The sequence below is a fragment of the Phaethon aethereus genome, assembly GCF_964289735.1.
Source record: "Phaethon aethereus genome assembly, chromosome: 2".
Classification (NCBI taxonomy): Eukaryota; Metazoa; Chordata; class Aves; order Phaethontiformes; family Phaethontidae; genus Phaethon; species Phaethon aethereus.
The window spans coordinates 18,624,722-18,639,657 of NC_138582.1; the positions used below are offsets into that span (position 1 = coordinate 18,624,722).

At 39.4% G+C, this 14,936-nt stretch overlaps 1 protein-coding gene across 3 annotated transcripts in view; it reads left to right on the forward strand.

The window, feature by feature from the left end:
• CSMD3 (CUB and Sushi multiple domains 3) overlaps positions 1-14,936 on the forward strand; it is a gene marked incomplete at its 5' end in the record, with an annotated part of 769,714 nt that overhangs the window by 513,012 nt on the left and 241,766 nt on the right. For all 3 annotated transcript variants that reach the window (XM_081996335.1, XM_081996336.1, XM_081996337.1), the window contains 2 exons: positions 11,051-11,189; positions 12,815-13,002. In XM_081996335.1, coding sequence (XP_081852461.1) covers positions 11,051-11,189; positions 12,815-13,002 — 327 coding nt within the window. The remainder of the gene's footprint in view (positions 1-11,050; positions 11,190-12,814; positions 13,003-14,936) is intronic.

Here is a 14,936-nt window from a genome sequence, read left to right on the forward strand (position 1 = left end):
GGGGCCTGATGAGATCCACCCGAGAGTACTGAGAGAGCTGGCGGAGGAGCTTGCCAAGCCACTCTCCATCATCTATCAGCAGTCCTGGTTAACAGGAGAGGTCCCAGAAGACTGGAGGCTTGCCAATGTGACGCCCGTCTACAAGAAAGGCCGGAAGGAGGATCCTGGGAACTACAGGCCTGTCAGCCTGACCTCTGTACCAGGGAAGATTATGGAGCGGTTGGTCTTGAGAGTGCTCACAGGGCATCTGCAAGACAACCAAAGGATCAGGCCCAGCCAGCATGGGTTCATGAAAGGCAGGTCCTGCTTGACCAACCTGATCTCCTTCTAGGACCAGGTGACCCGCCTAGTGGATGAGGGAAAGGCTGTGGGTGTTGTCTACCTGGACTTTAGTAAAGCCTTTGACAGCGTCTCCCACAGCATTCTCCTGGAGAAACTGGCAGCTCGTGGCTTAGACGGGTTTACTCTTCGCTGGGTGAGGAACTGGCTGGATGGCCGAGCCCAGAGAGTTGTGGTGAACGGCGTTAAATCCGGCTGGCGGCCGGTCACAAGCGGTGTTCCCCAGGGCTCCGTTCTGGGGCCGGTCTTATTCAATATCTTTATTGATGATCTGGATGAGGGAATTGAGTGCTCCCTCAGTAAGTTTGCAGATGACACCAAGTTGGGTGGGAGTGTTGATGTGCTGGAGGGTAGGAGGGCTCTGCAGAGGGATCTGGACAGGCTGGATCGATGGGCAGAGGCCAACTGTATGAGGTTTAATAAGGCCAAGTGCAGGGTCCTGCACTTTGGCCACAACAACCCCATGCAATGCTACAGGCTTGGGGAGGAGTGGCTGGAGAGCAGCCCGGCAGAAAGGGCCCTGGGAGTGCTGGTTGACAGCCGGCTGAATATGAGCCGGCAGTGTGCCCAGGTGGCCACGAAGGCCAACAGCGTCCTGGCCTGTATCAGAAAGAGTGTGGCCAGCAGGAGTAGGGAAGTGATTGTGCCCCTGTACTCGGCACTGGTGAGGCCGCAGCTTGAATCCTGTGTTCAGTTTTGGGCCCCTCACTACAAGAAGGATGTTGAGGTGCTGGAGCGTGTCCAGAGAAGGGCAACGAAGCTGGTGAGGGGTCTGGAGCACAAGTCTTATGAGGAGCGGCTGAGGGAACTGGGATTGTTTAGTCTGGAGAAGAGGAGGCTGAGAGGAGACCTTATTGCTCTCTACAACTACCTGAAAGGGGGTTGTGGCGACGAGGGTGTTGGTCTCTTCTCCCAAGTAACTAGTGATAGGACGAGAGGAAATGGCCTCAAGTTGCGCCAGGGGAGGTTTAGTTTGGATATTAGGAAAAATTTCTTCACTGAGAGGGTGGTCAGGCATTGGAACAGGCTGCCCAGGGAGGTGGTGGAGTCGCCATCTCTGGAAGTGTTCAAAAAACATGTGGATGTGGCGCTTCAGGACATGGTTTAGGGAACATGATGGTGCTGGATTAATGGTTGGACTTGATGATCTTAAAGGTCCTTTCCAACCTAGTGATTCTGCGATTCTGTGATTCTGTGATTGGACATTCTTCAAGAAGGAGATCTTAAAGGCACAGGAGCAGGCGGACCCCATGTGCTGCAATACAAGCTGGCGGGGAAGACGACCATGCTGGCTGAACAGGGAGATTTTGATGGGACTCAGGAATAAAAGAAAAGGTTACTAACTTTGGAAGAAGGGACAGGCAACTCAAGAAGAGTATAAGGATCTTGTTAGGTCATGCAGAGAGAAAATTAGAAAGGCAAAAGCCCAACTAGAACACAATCTGGCCACTGTCATAAGGGACAACAAAAACTGTTTTTACAAATATATTTACAACAAGAAGAGAGCCAAAGAGAATCTCCATCCCTTATTGGATGCGCAGGGGGAACATTGTCACGAAGGATGAGGAAAAGGCTGAGGTACTTAATGCCTTCTTTGCCTCAGTCTTTAATAGCCAGACCAGGTATTCTTCCCAGTGAGCTGGAAGACAGGGATGGAGAGCAGAATAAACTCCCCATAATCCAGGAGGAAGCAGTTAAGGACCTGAGTCTTAAGGGTCTAACGGGACCTGATGGGATCCACCCAAGAGTACTGAGGGAGCTGGCAGAGGAGCTTGCCAAGCCACTCTCCATCACTTAACAGCAATCCTGGTTAAACAGGGGAGGTCCCAGATGACTGGAGGCTTGCCAATGTGATGCTCATCTACAAGAAAGGCCGGAAGGAGGATCCTGGAACTACAGGCCTGTCAGCCTGACCTCGGTACCGGGGAAGATCATGGAGCGGTTCATTTTAGAGGGCGCTTATAGGGCATGTGCAGGACAACCAAGGGATCAGGCCCAGCCAGCATGGGTTCATGAAAGGCAGGTCCTGCTTGACCAACCTGATCTCTTTCTCACCAAGTGACCTGCCTAGTGGATGAGGGAAAGGCTGTAGATGTTGACTACCTGGACTTCAGTAAAGCCTTTGACACCATTTCCCCCAGCATTCTGCTGGAGAAACTGGCTGCTCATGGCTTGGAGGGGTATACTCTTTGTTGGATAAAACCCTGGCTTGATGGCCGAGCCCAAAGAGTGTTGCTGAATGGAGTTAAATCCAGGTGGCAGCCAGTCACAAGTGGTGTTCCCCAGGGCTCAGTATTTGGGCCAGTCTTGTTTAATATCTTTATCAGTGATCTGGGTAAGGGGATTGAGTGCACCCTCAGTAAGTTTGCAGATGACACCAAGTTGGATGGGAGTGTTGATCTGCTAAAGTGTAGGAAGGCGCTGCAGGGGGATCTGGACAGGCTAGATAGATGGGCTGAGGTCAGTTGTATGAGGTTTAACAAGGACAAGTGCCAGGTCCTGCACTTTGGTCACAATATCCCCATGCAACCCTACAGCCTTGGGGAGGAGTGGCTGGAGAGCTGCCTGGCAGAAAAAAATCTGGAGGTGCTGGTGGTAGAGCATGTCCAAAGAAGGGCAACAAAGCTGGTGAGGGGTCTGGAGAACAAGTGTTATGAGGAGCAGCTGAGGGAATTGGGATTATTTAGTCTGGAGGAGACTGAGGGGAGACCGTATCATTCTTTACAATTACCTGAAACAGTGTTAAGGTGGGTGTTGGTCTCTTCTCCCAAGTAACTAGTGACAGAATGAGTGGAAATGGTCTCAAGTTGCACCAGGGGAGGTTTAGACTAGATATTAGGAAAAATTTCTTCACTGAGAGAGTGGTCAAGCATTGGCACAGGCTTCCCAGGGAGGTGGTGGAGTCACCATCACTGGATGTGTTCAAAAAACATGGGGACATGGCACTTCAAGACATGGTTTTAGTGGGCATGGTGGTGTTGGCTTGATGGGTTGGGTTGATACCACCTGTCTGGGCAATATGCTCCACTGTTTCTGCACCCTCATTGTGAAAATTTTCTTCCTACATCTTGTCTAATTCTACCCTCTTTTAGTTTAAAGCCATTGCCCCTTGTCCTATTGCAACAGGCCCTGCTAAAATGTTTCTCCACCTTTCTTATAGTCCCCATTTAAGTATTGAGAGCTACTGGAATAAGGTCTCCCTGGAGCCTTCTCTTTTCCAGGCTGAACAACCCCAACTCTCTCAATCTGTCCTCACAAGAGAGGTGTTCCATGCCTCTTATCATTTTTGTGGCACTCCTCTAGACCTGCTCCAAGAGGTCCACGTCTTTCCTCACGGAGGACTCCACAGCTGGATGCAGGACTCCAGGTGAGGTCTCAGCAGAATGGAGTAGATGGGCACAATCACCTTCCTCGACCTGCTGGCCACGTTGCTTTTGATGCAGCACAAGATACTCTCGGCCTTCTGGGCCATGAGCGCACATTGCCGGCTCATGTTCAGCTTTGCATCCATCAGTACCGCCCAAGACATTCTCAGCAGGACTGCTCTCAATCCTTTCATCCACCAGCCTGTGCTGATACTGGGGGTTGCCCCAACCCACATGCAGGACCCTGCACTTGGCCTTGTTGAACCTCATGAGGTTCACATGGGCCCATGCCTCAAACCTGTCCAAGTCTCTCTGAATGGCATCCCATCCCTCAGGTGTGTCAACCATTAAATCCATATGTCTCCAATCTACAAAGGAGGATGTTGTGGGGGTCATTGACAAATGCCTTACAGAAGTCCAGACAGATGACATCAGTAGCCCTTTCATTGGCCAACGATATAGTCACTCCATCATAGAAAGCCACTAGGTTGGTCAGGCAGGACTTGACCTTAGTGAAGCCATGCTAGCTGTCTCGTATCACCTCCCTGTCTTCCATGTGCCTTTGCAGAGCTTCTAGGAGGATTTGTTCCATGATCTTCCCAGGTGCACAAGTGAGGCTGACGAGTTGGTAGTTCCCAGGGTTCTCCTTGCTATTATTCTTTTAAAAAATAGATGCAGTGTTTCCCTTATTCATGAGAGTGGCTTGGCAACTACATCAGCCATTTCCCTCAAGATTATGGGATGCACCTTATTAGGTTCCACAGACTTGTGCATGTTCAGATTCTTCAGGTGGTCTCCAACTTGATCTTCTCTTACAGTGGGAGGGACTTGGCTCCTCCAGTCCCTGTCTTGTGGTGCATACATTCAAGAGTTGTGGGAAGAGGCACTGCCAGTGAAGACTGAGGCAAAGAAGTTGTTAAGTACCTCAGCCTTCTCCTCATCTCTTGTTTCCAGTTTGTCAGTCTTGCTCATCAAGTGGGGGGTACACTTCCTCTGACCTTCTTATTCTGCATGACATACCTGTAGAATGCCCCGTCTGTCTAGGTCAGTAAATAATCTAATGATGCTTATTTTCCCAGTCTGTTCTTTAATGCAGTCAAATGTGATATCATGATATAGAACAGTAGAAGATTTTGTCTCTGTGGACAACAGCTGCTTACCTGAAGTTCCCTAAGTGTTCTGATAAGTTATCTTTTAAGTAGGAACTGCAAGTTTACTGATGCAGAAAAGAAGGAAATTGGGCCACTCCAATGAAAAACAAGTGGAAAATACTTGTTAGACCATTTGCAGTGGTATCACTGTGAGTCACATTATTATGAGATAATGTGCTTACTGTCCTGTCCAAAGCAGAACTGCCTGAAAGATGTGTGTGAAAGGAGTGGGGTAAAACAAGGGAACCTACAATAATCAGACAAGAGCCCCTGGGCCCGGAATGTTGAGTTGGCACTGCAGCTGTGAGAACACCAGCTCCACAAGGGCATTTTTCCTGCTTTGCTACCTCTGGTAGTTTGTTCTTGGGCAAAAATTGCAAGGAGGAACTAGACAGAGACTGCAGCTACGAGGAGCAATTGCTCGAGTTTTTGGATACCCTCTTGCCTTTAATAAACTTAACTTAACCTTAGTTGTTACAAAATAAATTCTGCATCCTATTTGTTTACGCGTGCATGCACACACACACCACCCGCTATGCATGTCTGCAGACAGGTATTTGCAAACATATTATGGTACTGATCTAGTGTCTGTGGCTATTCTGCTTACCACCTCAGCGTGTTATTTTCTCTGTTCTTACTCTCCTTTACTGTATTTCCAATGTAGTGTGAGTGTATGGGCTTGAGGACAAGAACTGTCTATGCTATTTGATGGAAGACTGTAGAAAATAAATACTGTTTTATTGTTATCTCTTATTATTCTTATATGACTAAATATGTATTTGATAATAATTATAATTGAACATCTGTAGGTGCTTAAGGGAAAAAGTAAAAAGAATGATAGAGCTCTAGGAACAGGCCTTATAGTTAATATATTATATCATACTGGCCTTATTTAATATTGCTGGTTTAAAATATTGTTTCAAATGAAAAATAATTACCCTAATATAAAGCAGTGTTAACAGTTCTAATCATTATCTGTACTGAGTTGATGATATTATGAAATAAATTAAATGTAAGTGCTCACCTGCCATTCTGTCCTTGGTACATGTGTAAATACGCTTGCATTTGTTTTCTTAACTGCATGCATCCATTTACTTAATACTCATAATTTCCACACTTTATGCACAAACACCTACTGTACATAGTGTAGCAAGAATGCTTGTTATGATGATTTATTGGCCAAATATCAGGCATGAAGTTATTTTACATTGATTTCCTATAATGATATATTTTGGGGGAATATGAGCTGCTAATAGACTAAAGTAGGGTGTGCAAACCTTGGCTTGGAGCCAAAATATTTCAAAGTTGTCTGTTGTAGTTCAGTACACTGCAGTTCATCAGTTTTCTTCTGAACTTGTAATACATTCATTTATATTGTTTCTATGTCTGTAAATCAAAACTCTACAAAGCTTACTCTACACGTAACTTCAACATCATTATGGTTTATCAAAGTCTTAGAAAAAAAACCCATCATTTTTATGGAAGAATAAGAGGCAGGGATAATACCTGACGTGTCTTGTTGTAGGATATTTTAGATTTATTTTATTACTTCTTTACACTGCAAAGTGTATTCTTGAACCTCTGAATTATTAATGGTCAAAACTAGTTAAACATACTTCTTAATTGTTCTTACATGTGGGACTACCTTTTTTGTTTAGTTGCTTTCAGTCTTGCCTGTAACACAATTTTAAGAATATCTTCATTTCAAAGGTAAAAGCAACAGGAAGAGATAAATATTCATTCAGCTGTTTTAATGAATGATGAAAATTAGGGATTCTTCTATACCGAAGACAAACTAAAAATTTGAGAATATGTCTCTACCAAAAGACAGTTCTTTGGCTTGTGCTTGTGCTGTCCAAAATACCTAGGTGTTTTCCATTCCAAAGACCTCCCAGACCCCATCTTATTTAGATGTCAGAATCTTAAATGATTGTGTTTGCATAGTTTGCTCAGGGATAACATAAAAATTAATGGATGCAGAATGTCTTTTTAGGGTTCAGGTTTACTATACATTTAGATGAAGTAAGGACTGTTTCCCAGAAGTTTCAGACTTTCTTCAGAAATACCTAAGTCACTTTTTTTTTTATTACATATTGATTTTGTTTGGTTCTATTGTTTTGTTTTAAGCAAGTTCTTGGTTTCCATTTTTATATCTATGGAAATTTTTTTGTAAACAGTGAATTCCAGTGTTTTCTCAAAATGGAATCTATACAATACTACTGCAAAGGAAAATTTATTTCAGCATTTTTTTCATATTTTATTACAATTATTTAAATATCTCTTCAGATTAGATATAAGGAAGTAATTTTTCACCATCATCGTTGTGAAGTACTGGAACAGGTTTCCCAGAGTGGTAGTAGATGTCCCATCCTTAGAAACATTCAAGGTCAGGTTGAACAGGGCTCTGAGCAACCTGATCTAGTTGAAGATGTCCCTGCTCATTGCAGGGTGGTTGGACTAGATGACCTTAAATGGTCCCTTCCAACCCAAACCATTCTATGCTTCTATGATTCTATTATTCTATATCTTATATCTCTTATTTAAAAAAAAAAAAAAAAGACTAATGTAACCACACATTCTGTTTCTTTTGTTAAGGTGTAATTCAGTGAATACAAAAATAAATAAAAGCCAGAAAGTTCTGGAATAGTACTTTGTTACCTTCCAGGAAAATTAAATAGGTTTTAGGTGTAAAACAACCCAACTTTTAATTCCTCTCATAGAAAAAATTAATGCTAAAATCATCATACAGACAGACTGTCTGGCACAGTGATTGCTTACCACTGTGTCTACACAGAGGTTTATAAAGACAGAATGGCATAGCCTACATATAGTTTTCACTGTATAATAAGTTAAGAATACATTTTTATAGTATATTGGCATTTTCCTTTCTAGATGAGTTATTACACTTGTTCAGTCTTAGGTCTTGTGCATAATACTACAATAATAGGTGTCCTTTACACTTTGTTTTCACAGCTGGTCTGCACTCAGTTAAAAACAAATGTATGACACTTAATAATAGTTCAGAAACTTACGGATTCTGAAACACACAAGAATTTAATTCAAGCACACAAAGAAAGTATTTAAACAACTTTAAAGAAGATAGTAAACTGGAAAATGCAACATGCATGAATGTACGGTGTTATACTGAAGAATACTAGTTCCAGGTGATGAGCAGCCTTTACATTCCATACAACACCACAGTTCAAGACTCTTTTCCATGAACTTCTAGTTCAGCAAGATGGGGTTGTTTTAAAATAAAGGAAGCATATTGTTTTGTAATAATTTAATCTTCTTTTGTTTCAGAACTGTAATAAAAAAAAAGTTAAATAAAAGATGCTTCTGATTAGAAACAATACCACTTTTAACCTTATGAAGACAGAAAAAATGCCATTATTATCCTTTTTGTAAAACTAAGTAAATATTTTAAATTAATTAAAGTTAAGTTTAAGTTAAATGAAACTTCTCCAGCCTGTTCCCTTGTAACTAATGGAACATTCTCTAGTTACTGAAAACTGCTGAGAAAATGTTATCGTGATAAAATTTGTATTTGGTGACTGTTAAAAGAAGAAAAAAATTGTGCTAGGTCTGGAAAAATTGCTATATGCATTTGCTAGTGCTATTGATTTATAATATTTATGTGTTCCGAAAACAAGGTGGTGTTTCAGATTCTATCTGCTTTTACAAAAAATGGTGATTTTTTAATTCCTTACCACTTATAATAGTAAGTATACTTTATAATAGTTTACTTTATAATAGTAAAATATAATGGAAGAGTCTAATTTTTATTTTTATTTTCTAGGTAATTTAACTCTCCATTTCTCCCTTTTAATATAAGAAAAATATGTAAAATGTAGGAAGACTATACTCATATGTATTTTAACTGTGGATACATTAATCTACTTAAGTTTTCTAAATACACGTCTTGAATTCTTAAATGACCTGTGATTTATTTCTTGTGACATTAGAAAATACTGTGTATATTTCTCACTCAGTTGATTTATAACTGTACACATCATGTTGATCTGTACAGATTCTTGAGTGCCATCACATGGCACGTACGGGACAGTGAGGTGATCAGGCTCAGTCAGCATGTGTGTATGAAAAGCAGGTCCTGCTTGACCAACCTGATATTCTATGTGAAGGTGACTCACTTAATAGATAAGGGAAAGGTTGTGGATGTTGTCTACCTGGACTTCCGCAAAGCCTTTGACAATGTTTCCCACAGCATTCTCCTGGAGAAACTGGCAGCTCATGGCTTGGATGGGCATACCCTTGCAGGGTAAAAAACTGGCTGCATGGCTGAGTCCAAAGAGTGTTGGAGAACAGAGTTAAATCCATTTGTCATCTGGTCACAAATGATATTCCCTAGGGCTCAGTATTTGGGCCAGTCTTATTCAATATCTTTATCGATGATCTAGATAAAGGGATTGAGTGTTCTTCAGTAAGCTTGCAGATGACACCAAGTTGGATGGGAGTGTTGACCTTCTTGAGGGTAGCAAGGCTCTGCAGAGGGATCTGGACAGGCTAGATAGATGGGCTGAAGTCAATCCTATGAGGTTTAACAAGGACAAGTACCGGGTCCTGCACTTTGGTCACAACAACCCCATGCAATGCTACAGGCTTGGGGAGGAGTGGCTGGAGAGTTGCCTGGCAGAAAAGGACCTGGGAGTGTGTGTTGACAGCCGGCTGAATATGAGCCAGCAGTGTGCCCAGGTGGCCAAGAAGGCCAACAGCATCCTGGCCTGTATCAGCAATGGTGTGGCCAGCAGGATCAAGGAAGTGACCATGCCCCTGTACGCAGCACTGGTGAGGCCGCACCTCGAATGCTGTGTTCAGTTTTGGGTCCCTCACTACAAGAAGGTCATTGAGGTGGTAGAGCATGTCCAAAGAAGGGCAACAAAGGTGGTGAGGGGTCTAGAGTACAAGTCTTATGAGGAACAGCTGAGGGAACTGGACCTGTTTTGCCTGGAGAAGAGGAGGTTGAGAGGAGACTTTGTCACTCTTTACAGCTACCTGAAAGGAGGTTGTAGCAAGGTGGGTGTTGGCTCTTCTCCCAAGTAACCAGCGATAGGACAGGAGGAAATGGTCTCAGGTTGCACCAGAGGAGGTTATTAGGAAAAATTTCTTCACTGAAAGGTTTATCAATCATTGGAACAGGCTGCCCAGGGAAGTAGTGGATTCAGCATCCCTGGAGGTATTTAGAAGATGTGTAGACATGGCGCTTAGGGACACAATTTAGTAGTGAAATTGGTAGTACTAGGTTAATGTTTCAACTTGATGATCTTAAGGGTCTTTTCCAACCTAAATTATTCTATGAGTGATTTAAGTAACCTCTGAGCTCACAGAATCTCTGTTACAGAAGACCTGAGAGATAACTCCTTTCCCTGGTACTGCAGGTGATCACTTTGTAGAATCCAGTTTTGCAAAGTGATAAGTCTTTATAAAACTTATCTAGAATCTTTTGAATAAAATTTAAGTTCTTTCAAAAACCATCTTTAGAAAATGTGCTTATTCTCTTGTTCTTATATGAAGTCTTAGTTAAAGAATGTTGAAGTACAAAACTTCATGAGGGTAGTGATACCTGCATTATTTTTATTAAGTATGTACCTTTCTGGACTATAAACATGTTGCATTTCACACAGATAAATGTTTTTGTTCTATTCTGCATGTGCTGGAAGATATTTTATTTTTATCTGAGTTTGAAAGCTGCAATTGCTAGGTAGTTTTTGTTGAATTTAATTTATATTATATCAGCCTTGATCTGAATTATTAATCAGTACTGTCTGATGAAAATGCAGGTAGTTGCATTATCAGTGTAAGTAGATCACATTTCATAACCTAGGAAGTTTCTTTTAGAATGCCTTTAACAAGAAGTAGAAACTGAAAAGCTTATCCAGTTAATTTTTTGTCCGCAGGCAGAGAATTTGTCACATTCACAGTATTTTCAGAAAAGCCTTGACTTGATATTATGCAAGCAAATAATAGGACAGAGTTCAAAAACAAGTGCTTCGCTTAGTAGTATTAATATTTGTCTAAGAAATGTGAATACATTTTTTGTTTCTAATAAAGCTTTATAAATACTTCACTTGTTTCTTGTTTAACTTTTGGAGGACATTAAATGTCAGTGAACAGATTGCTGCTACTTGCTTCTTTTTCTCTTTTCTTCCCTCAATTCCAATTTATTTTTATTCACAGCTCCCTGTGGAGGAAACTTGACTGGCTCATCAGGTTTTATACTTTCACCAAACTTCCCTCATCCTTATCCCCACAGCAGAGATTGTGACTGGACTATCACCGTTAATAATGATTATGTCATATCATTAGCTTTTATCAGGTAAACTGTTACTTGCTCATAATTTTTGAAGTTATGTTCATAACTTTATTATTGGAAGTTGTTCAGAGCTTTGTAGGGTAACATATGTATGCTTGATATAACTATCAAAGTGATTATTAATTGTTATCTTCCTTAGCAGGCACAACAAATACATTAGAGTATTTAATACACACAGAGGTGGGTCTTCGGAGCTCATTGCTCCTGTTCAGTTAAAAGCACTTTCAGTTGATATAGTAGGTGTTTTGAAGAATACCTTCCAATCAAATTAATCACTCATTATATATTTATATGATTAACAATGTAACTATTTTATTGGTTATTTCAGAACGCTGTAAATTGTTAAGCAACTTTTTACTATACAGTAACACTTTTTTTGTTTGGTGAAATATCATGACCCCAAAATACTTAAGAATACTCTGCTCTTCATATTGGATATTTAGATATGAGAGATCCTCCATCTTAGAATAAAACCAATATTTTACAGTGTCTCAGTACAGTATGTGAACAGTTTATAGATCCCAAATATTGCCAAGCTATATTTCTTAAAATCTAGAAAATTGCTATCTTTCTTTACAGAAGCTGACAAGCTTAATCTTGGTTAATGTAGATTTCATACTTACTGAGGTTTGCCTTACTTATGACACACAGATTGTTCCGGAGTGAGAAAAAAAACATTCCTGTATAAACCAAACTGTGGATACTTCACTGAGTACTGTTAAATATCCTTTTGACTAAGACTTACTCCAGCTAGCCCTTTTAAACTCAAGACAAACTACAACACTTTAAAAATTGAAGGTGTTGATATTTGAGTTTTGCATTTCTTTTGTAAGGAAATATTTTTGAAATAAACCAAAAGTTAAAGAATATTTTCCCTGAAGGAGTTGTATCAGGTTTTTAATTTATTGCCTTTATTTATTTTAATCAGGATGTTGTGTCAAGTATAGACAAAATAATTCTAGTGGTTGGATTTTCATTCTTTTACTAACAGTTATTATAAAACTTTTTTTGTACAGGGACAGTCTTATAAGTAAAATTTATTAACTCTCTGCCCTTAACTAAAATTAAGTTCAAAATTAACTAATGAAGTTAATTAACTACAGTTACATTATTAATGAATTAAATTTTTAAAATGAAATAAAATTAAGTTCAAAAGAAAAGATGAGGTTTCAATACAACACCTTTTCTTTTAAGCTGATTATAGACAAAGTGCTTCTTGTTCTTAGGGTTGCCAAAGATCATCCCATGGCTCCATGAAAGTGTTCAGTCTGACTGGATGCTGTGTACACTCTGCAGCTGGCTGCATTATATCATAAAGTATTTCTGCCAAAGGTTCCGGTAGATCTGTGTTGTTTATTTCTCTAAATCTTTAGAAATATTGTTACTTTTTTTTTTCCTAGTTGAAAAGTTTACTTCTTTTGTCTAGCTAGCAGCAAAATATTGTTTCTAAGCAGAGAACCAATAAATACAGTATTGTTTTCTAATAAAACACTTCTACAAACAAATTATTCTGTCAGTAGAGGGTTTGTTTTTACTTTTATGAAAACAATGATAAACTTCTATTTAATAAGAGTGATAATGTTAGGCAAAGAATATTCTATCTAGTATTTCTTTTTTTTATTCTACAGTTTCAGTATAGAACCAAATTATGATTTTCTTTATATCTACGATGGGCCAGATGGTAATAGCCCACTGATTGGGAGCTTTCAAGATAGCAAGCTGCCAGAGAGGATAGAAAGCAGTTCAAATACCATGCATCTGGCTTTTCGGAGTGATGGATCTGTTAGTTTTACTGGATTCCACCTAGAGTACAAAGGTAAATAAAATTATTTTTATTTTCTATTAAAAAAAGTTTAATGCAAGAGTCTAAATTTTAATCTGTTTAATTTCTCATAATTTTCTGCCTGGTAATGTTTTGGTTTTGCCGAAAAGGATGATAATGTGTATTATCTGTACATACAAAATGTAATGTTATAAGGTTACTAACTGAAGATAAAGCTTCTAGTATGATTTCCTTTAGCTGATATATGATAATGTTAAATGCATGATTCCAAATAAAAAAAAAACATACAGCTGTTCACATTTCAAAAATAATGTTACAGTGACAAAACTTAACAGCATACATATATGTTTTTTTCCAGAATATAATTTATTTTTATTTTTCCTTTACATAGTAGGGCATGTTGGCACATGTGCATTTAAGATTCTGTAAGATGTGCTGGAATCTAGGAGGCCAATACTGAAAATGAAAAAATATTTTGGCTAGACCTTTTTATGATAGGCCATGGTAGAGTTGTCTACCTGTCTCAGATCTATCTGAGGTCATAATGCAGTAAACAAGAAAATAAAGGCTTGTAAAATTCATAACCAGGAGGAGCTTTCATAACTGCCTCTGAATGGCTCAAGAAACAGAAATATTTGATATTAAATGAATATGAAAATATTCAATAATCTGTAAAGACAACCAGAAATAAAATATCAATGCTACTTGTATACAGGCAATACATGCTAACCTCCTTGTACTTATTTTCTTCTCCGCTTATTCTGAAAGCAATTAGTAAATACAAAGGCATACAAGGGAAAGACTGACATATTTGTTGTTTTGGCAAACCCACCGAGTCTCCTTTTACTTTCCTAAAGTCATTGGATTCTACAGATGTAAAGGAAGTTGTCTCCATAGTATGCACTAGTCCTAAGAAGTTAAAAATAGGGTCTTAAACATGTTGATGGTGAGCCCAAATGGATGTACTTTTCCCCTTCACTTAAAGATATTTCTTCTTCCTTCTCAATTAAATTGAAGAATAATAAATGCAGATACAAGTGCTATAGAAAGCAGTTCAGGGACACCAAACTTCTAAAGAATGAGAAAGTATATTGATTTTTCAAAGGGACCAATCTTTTTCTGCTGTGCTCTTGAATACAGTCTTGTCTCATGGAATTAAAAGGTTTCTCCCATCCACCAGTCCAAGTATGAAAGATTAGGGACACAGTGCCTTCTCATTCTTGGTCTTGGTTTAAACAAAGTGAACCACTATACTTTGGAATCAATGCAGAATACTATTTCTAACACTACTACTAGCCTGTGTATGCCACTAAGATCTCTTACTTCTTTCCGTCCTTCCAGGAGTAACGATGCCAAAGAAATTATGTAGATTTTCACCACATTTCTAAAGAGACTGAAAATCTAAGTAATAAGAGGATGTAGGCATTAAATTACGTGTTTGTGTGTGTATGTAAGTGAAGAGAAGTTTGAGAAAGGAATCAACCTAATCCTAATCTCCGCTGAGCACTTGATGTAGTTATATCTCCTGCTTTTCTCAGAAGAACTGGAGTATGCATTTCAACATCTACCTTAGAACAACAAGACATAAACAAAAGGAATTATTTTAATTCCCATTAAAAATTCAAGGGTTGTTAAATTTGGACAACTCAAAATCCCTTAAACAGAGGACAAGTTTATTCAGTGAATTATTCTGGTTTTAGTGGGACTATCTGCTAAATATGACACTGCACTACTTATTTTAAGAGTATCACAAGAACACTTACTCTCATGTCTTAAAATGTGAAAGTGATATACCTTATTAGTTGGCAAAAGAACAGTTGCCAAGATTCTTAACAGTTTTTTGTTAGTCTCTTGCACAGTGGATTATAAGTATCAAGATAATGTAAGCATGATATCTGCAATAGAAAACTGACATACATTTAATTTGGCCAAAATAAATAATTACATTATTGATGAGGAAATTTTTA